The 7,277-nt window shown below is 33.5% G+C and overlaps 1 protein-coding gene across 1 annotated transcript; it reads right to left on the bottom strand.

The window, feature by feature from the left end:
- Positions 1-4,377: 4,377 nt before the first annotated feature.
- LOC111986212 (uncharacterized) lies at positions 4,378-5,740 on the bottom strand. The gene is made up of 3 exons (XM_065776719.1): positions 5,327-5,740; positions 4,811-5,237; positions 4,378-4,511 (listed from the first exon to the last, which is right to left on the bottom strand). Exons 1-3 carry the CDS (start codon positions 5,738-5,740, stop codon positions 4,378-4,380), a joined length of 975 nt encoding a protein of 324 aa, XP_065632791.1.
- Positions 5,741-7,277: the final 1,537 nt, after the last annotated feature.

The following is a 7,277-nucleotide window of genomic DNA, read 5'->3' on the forward strand; positions in this document are numbered from 1 at the left end:
TATTTAAAAAAGTTACCCCTTGGCTCCCCTAGCTTTTCTATTTACTTAATTTTAAATTAGAGCTTTAAATTAGACTATTTACTATTTTTTTTATCCAAAATTTCACCACTTTAATGCCCTTATATAGGTTATAAGGTTTTTTTTTTTTTTTTTTTTTGGTGGAGAAAACATACTAAGAGCTTTTATTAAGAACGAATTTTCAAATCAGCTTGTAGTACAATTTTAATATTTAGTGGTACTTCTTCCATCCAGACTAACATGTGATGATAAAATAAGTGTATGGGTAAAGAATGTGTAACAACATTGCCTAGTCGTCGTACTTCAGAAAATTAAATACAAGTAAAAAAGAGAGGCAAGGTTTTTAACGTCTTCAATAATGTTGCCGCACTGTGCAAGAGAACTAATGCTACTCTGTAGAGGTTTGATTAGGACTTTTGAATCATCTTCTAAAACCACCAATCGAGACCCTCATGTGCGAACTTAAGTGCTCTTCTTGCTGATAAGCCTTTATTTCCAAAACATTGAAAGTAAGAGTTCAAATCTTCTGTCCCACTCTTTTTGCTTCACTATATACTCCACAAATAAAAATATGCCACATGTTTCTAATTTATTAAATGCTAAATTTATCCTTTTATTATTTCAATTACCTAAATATGATGGGCTATTTATTTATTTATTTTAGAAATTGAAATAATAAAAGGCATAAATTTAGCATTTAATAAATTAGATGGACATGTGGCATGTTTTTATTTGTGGAGTATATAGTAGAGCAAGAATAGTGGGATAGAAGATTTGGACTCCTTATACCATTTGTTGAGACACAGAGGCCATGTCAAGTCCATCTTCATTTCGTATTGCTAGTATTTACCGCCCCATACAGAGGTTACAAGTTCGTGTTATTTAACCCGGTTGGCTCTCCTAACCTGGCCACATATTATTGTTATGATTTATTTATTTATTTATTTATTTTATAATGGCGTTAGAGTATTAGCATTAGTCTCAATACAATTTTAGCTAAATTGATAATTAAAAAATAAAAAAAAAAAAAAAACTCCACTTTTATTACTTTAGCTAATGTATGTTTTACAACAAATACACCAGCCTCAATACTCTATCCTTGTTTTATTAAAAAAAAAATTCCCACTCAAATCAAGTTTTTAAACTAAACAATAGATAAAATCATTTAAAATGATAAAATCTCAATAGATAACAAAATATAATCAAATGATCAGTTACATTATTTTTTTTAATAATGATATGATGTTATGTACTATAATATAATTATTATTTTAATAAGAAAAAAAAAAAGATTAAAGAGAACTTGGAGAAGTCATACTTGTGGGTGTGGCCACGTAGGGATTCTACCTCGGTTGTAAAGAATTAAGGGCCCGTTTGGATGGAGTGGAGAATGAGAGGGAATGGAGGAGAGTAGAGTAGAGTTAGCTGATTTTAGACCAAATCTACTCTACTCCCTCTCCATTTCTCTCAATCCAAACGGACCATAAAGTTCGACCGTACCTTCCATGATATCATGGACGTTGGAGCAAAAAAGAGAGAGTATTGAAACAAGAAAATATTTAAAAAACATAAAAGTCTAACTTTGGCGAAAAGTGTTTCACCATATGTGATGTGGTGGTGTTGCTCACTTAATATTTTGTACCAATTTGGTGAGACTAATATGTGAGTTTTTAGCTATATATTTGCTGAAATATTAAAATAGCTACACTGGCTCTTATGCTTGATATTGCTGGTATAGTACCCTTTTTTAGAGAAATTGAAGCATCTTTAAAGGGCTATAAATAACCTGAAGAAGGTATTCTGCTCATGGAAATAACTCATAAGCAAGCCCTTGATTCTTAAAAACATTATAAGGAAACATCTCTTTGGATTTACAGTGGCATAAGAGCTAGATGAAATCCTTTATATGTTCTCTGAATTAGGAATTAGGTTTTCTTTTCTCAAAAGTAATTCATTTTAACACAAGCAAAAAGAAGGTTATGTGTTCTTATGTGGATGGATTTGCGGGGCCGGGGTGGACTAGGTTGGTCCAGTGGACTGTACGCTTTCTTCTCCCAATGGGCTTCATTTCCTCTTAATATTGTTGTGGGCCGAAAACCCACTATATGCTTGTTTTCAATGTATGCCGTTTTCAACCAAATTGAAGCTGTTCAACCTAGATAAATTGGGTCATATCATCTACATTTCCACAGTTCCATGACAACCCGGAACTATAATCTTTGTACCCAACACTTTTTGAGATTAATGTACAATATCAGTTCTATCATTTAAGATGAATGTTAAAATTCTTTAAAAAATTAATACGTTGGTTGGGGAAAACATTACAAATAAATAAGAACTAATGTGCTAATTTTACTTATCAGTTATCAACTCACTATTTTGTTAATTCCTATACTAAGTGTGTGCTTGGCAAAAATTAATTTTGATAGCTTACTTTACTATTAAGTTTATTTTTGCTACTATTTATGAGTTTCACTGTACTTTTTGGTACTATTTATGGGTCTTATTATATTATTTCAGCTAACTTTTAACTTTTTTTACAATACTTTCAATAAAAAGTTTTCAGTTTCAGCAAAATAAGCAGATCCTAAACAGATCCTAAGTGTCTGTTTGGCTAGCTTATTTTTTGCCAATTTATTTTATTATTTAGCTTATTTTTACTACTATTTATGAGTTCTATTGCACTTTTTGGTACTATTCATGAGTCTTACTCTACAATTTTAACTAACATTTACCTTTATCTATAATACTTTTAGTAAAAAGTTTTCAATTTCAGCAAAGTAAGTGGATCCCAAATAGACCCTAATTCTAAATGGTTGAACTCTGTAAATTTATTTTTTTTAATAATTACAATAATAATATTAATAAATTTATAAGACAATGCTTCCTTTTTTTATTTTTTATTTTATTTTTTAAAGACAGTTTCAACCTATGGTGTCCGCTCCGGATAATAGCTATTTATCATTAAACTAAGACACCAATCAGTTTTTAGTGTAGGTAGGAATTAAAATTTAAATCTTTTAATCAACTATAAAATTTTTTACCATAAAACAATGCTTCCTTTTAATGTACTAAACAATATACGAGCCTAACACATGGTTAATGGCTATCAACACAAATTAAAAGCCAATTTATAATATTAAAATATGTATATATCTGTAGGGACTGGATCTGAGTACTTCTTCTGCTGGAAGAATGGACCCAGATCTATCTAACCCAATATAATGAATTTATAGAGAATGAGTCTAAGAACTAGCCCTTAGCGAGGATTACAGCCGTTAATATGATGGCCATAACAACCATACATAGACGAACTGAAATTATCTACGAAAGTTTGTCCTCGGCTCAGTCCGAGGAGTTTTGTGGTCATTCTTGAATGGTCCCCCCCTTTAATCGGTTTCTCCCTACTATATATAGTTCTCCTCCAACGATCTCTTTCTTCCACTTGTTGATCATTCGTGCCTTCCTTTGATTGCTCGTCCCATCAGCCATCTTACCAAACCTCCTGTGAGTTGCTGCAACCAAGACAGCACTGTTCAGAGGTAATTTCTCATTAATGCAACCAGAACTTTAGATGTGGCATTTAATGTGGTGGTGACAATTTATCCTGGAATTGCTCATCTACCATGCTTCCGTGGCAAACACTTTGTACTTGCTCTTTCTCTTGGGATGCTGCGGGAGGTTACCTTTGATGGCTCGCTGCTTCCTCCTCCCATGGTCCTGATTGGCCGAGGATAGGATTGTCCTCGGCAACATCCTTGGGCAACTTGGACTTTCTCACTACGTCCTCGAGCATTTCTTCCTTCTCGGCATGAGTCTTGGGCTTGGTATAAAGTGGTTCGGGGTTGCCAGATTCTTTAGGCCCCACAATATCTTTTTATATTTTACCCATGTTATATTTACCCCCTTTAATTTTTTTTTTTTTAATAATTGATATCATACATAAATAGGTAGCATTATTTGGGTTTCCTAAATAAGGTGTGCTCAAAAATACCAAAAATTACAAACACACCAAGAAAAATTGGTTAAGTTACAAAACTCTTGCAATCAAACTCAAATAATAACACACAACCCTAAAAAAAAAAAAAAAGAATAACCCAACAAAAGTAAAAATCATTTATTTGAATTTTGTGGTCACTTTATAAGAGCATCCACAGCAGTAGAGCTAAAAATTTAGCTTTTTAGCTCCACCAAAAGTTACTTTATCTATTATACCTACACACATGCTGCAGCAGTGAATCTATTTTAGCTTTCAATACAATAAAATAATATAAACATCACAATAAAATAATATAAACATCACAATAAAATAATATATCTATTACAATAAAATAATATATCTATTACAATAAACAACAATCACAACCACCTGTAACCGTCACCGCCACCGCTACCGCCGCCGCCGCTGCCATAGACTCTTCCACCACTGCCACCGCCACCGCCGCCGCCATCGACTCTTCCACCACCGCCACCACATGATAGCAAATAATCGTCTAGTGTTAACAAATAATTTTTTTAACCCCAAATTATACTTAATACAATTTTTTTTTTTTTACTAAAAAAAATTTTCAATCATCATGATAGCCTATTATCGTCTCAATTGTCCGGAAGTAATCTTGGAACAATGTGAACTATAAAATGCAAGAACTTTATAAAAAAACATATAAAATAAAACACATATTATAGCAAGAACAAAGTAGTCCATACATTACTCACGTACATAACTCAAACCAAATTACAATAAAACTCAGACACTTGCACAAATTTCTATGACTCATGCTTCTCAACATACAAAAAAGAAAGTTCCTACGACTCGCCTTGCAATTGCCATAAATGTTCGATGAGGTCCGACTCTTCTCAACCGCAAGTTTTTCTTTCTTAATAAACATTTTCTCCTCTTCCAATCGAGTTACATCCTCAATCAATTTCAATTTCTTATTCAAATATTCCCCTACATCTTTTCCAGTGGCTTTGTTCTTTCGGAAGACCTTTTCCGCCTTCCTACCAATGGGTCTCTCAAAATTAGAAGAGTCACCAAGTCCGGACCCACAATCCCCTTCGCCAATAAATATTGACTCTGGAGTTAGAGGCACAGATGATCTTGATTTAGCATTGCTAGGATCGGCAAACTTTGGTTGGTCCTTTAACATGAGCCAACAATGGTCAATAAGAAAGGCTTTCTCATGCTTCTCTATAAACAAAGCCTTTGCATCTTTAATCTAAAAAAATTAAAAGAAATATAACATAATTAATATCTTCAAACTATTGGTAAATGGACATGTTAACACTATTGCAATATAATTTATACCTTAACTTTTTCGGTTGTACCACTTTGATGAAGTGTATTAACTTGAGCCATACACCCAGCAAACTTATTTACCTTTTTACTAATCGCGCCCCAACGACTTAGCAAGGAGACAACAGTACGTGTAGTACCAGATGTATTGTACTTCTGGAAATACTCCCAAACTTTTTTACGAAATGTATTTTGTGTTTGTTCATTACTATTTACGGCATCAACACTAGTATTGAGCCATGCTGCCACTAGGAGTTTATCTTCCTCTGCACTAAAGTTAGAGCCTCGTTTTCCTTTTACAGAAGAGGCATTTTCAACTTGAGGTTGAGGTTGAGGTTGAGGTGGAGGTGGAGAATCAGAAACTGACAAAGGAGTATTTTGAGCCATTCCCAAAAATTGCGAGTCAATTTCTATATCCCCATTCATGATACCCGTAAAATATGGTAGGTTTCTATGCGACTCCATAAAATTAGAAAAAAAAAAATTGCAAACTTCCCTGCACACAGAAAATTCCCAAACCAACATTTATATCAAAACTTAAAATACTTAAAATTATACCAATAGAACATGATTATGCATAAATATTTAATTTGACATGTAACTTAATCCCACTGATAAAGAAAATACCAAATTCATTTTTGAGCATCTCAAAACCAAACTAACAATTTCACATTAAAATTACCACAATAAATATGTGCTCTGTTTCTAGTTTTGTGCAACAATATATCCAACAAAGTCCGCCCAAATCAGATATGAAACATTAAAACAAAATCCCTACACCAATGCTATCTCATCCAAATTTGCAATTCGGTGGTAGTTCTGTTTTCAAGCATCCACAACAGAGAGTAGAAACACCAAACAATCAAATAATAATAACAATAATCAAATAATAATAACAACAGAGAGTAGAAACACCAATCACCAAATCTGTTTCCCCAAAATTATCAAGAATCCAGAACAACAATAAAAAGTGGATCCACATGAACAGGACAACAGAGAATCCAGAACAACAGAGAAATCCACATGAAGTGGATCCAAATCATAATACCCAAATAAAAAACCCAATAGTCAATTTCTATATCCCCATTCATGATACCCGTAAAATATGGTAGGTTTCTATGCGACTCCATAAAATTAGAAAAAAAAAATTGCAAACTTCCCTGCACACAGAAAATTCCCAAACCAACATTTATATCAAAACTTAAAATACTTAAAATTATACCAATAGAACATGATTATGCATAAATATTTAATTTGACATGTAACTTAATCCCACTGATAAAGAAAATACCAAATTCATTTTTGAGCATCTCAAAACCAAACTAACAATTTCACATTAAAATTACCACAAGAAATATGTGCTCTGTTTCTAGTTTTGTGCAACAATATATTCAACAAAGTCCGCCCAAATCAAATGTGAAACATTAAAACAAAATCCCTACACCAATGCTATCTCATCCAAATTTGCAATTCGGTGGTAGTTCTGTTTTCAAGCATCCACAACAGAGAGTAGAAACACCAAACAATCAAATAATAATAACAATAATCAAATAATAATAACAACAGAGAGTAGAAACACCAATCACCAAATCTGTTTCCCCGAAATTATCAAGAATCCAGAACAACAATAAAAAGTGGATCCACATGAACAGGACAACAGAGAATCCAGAACAACAGAGAAATCCACATGAAGTGGATCCAAATCATAATACCCAAATAAAAAACCCAACGCGAAGAGGATCGGCGGATCGGATGTTAGTACCTAAATAAAAAACCCAACGCATCCACATGAAGAAGACAGAGGCAACTAACCTGAAGTGGATCGGCAGAAGCGAAGAGCGTCTGAGGCAGATCGGCGGCGTGGGTCTGAACTTGACGATGGCGGCGACATTGACGATGGTCGGGCCGGCGATGTTGAGAGAGTGAGCTTGAGAGGCTTGAGATGAGAGATGACAATGAACGA

This window comes from Quercus suber, unplaced genomic scaffold (assembly GCF_002906115.3).
Source record: "Quercus suber isolate HL8 unplaced genomic scaffold, Cork oak 2.0 scaffold_140, whole genome shotgun sequence".
Classification (NCBI taxonomy): domain Eukaryota; kingdom Viridiplantae; phylum Streptophyta; class Magnoliopsida; order Fagales; family Fagaceae; genus Quercus; species Quercus suber.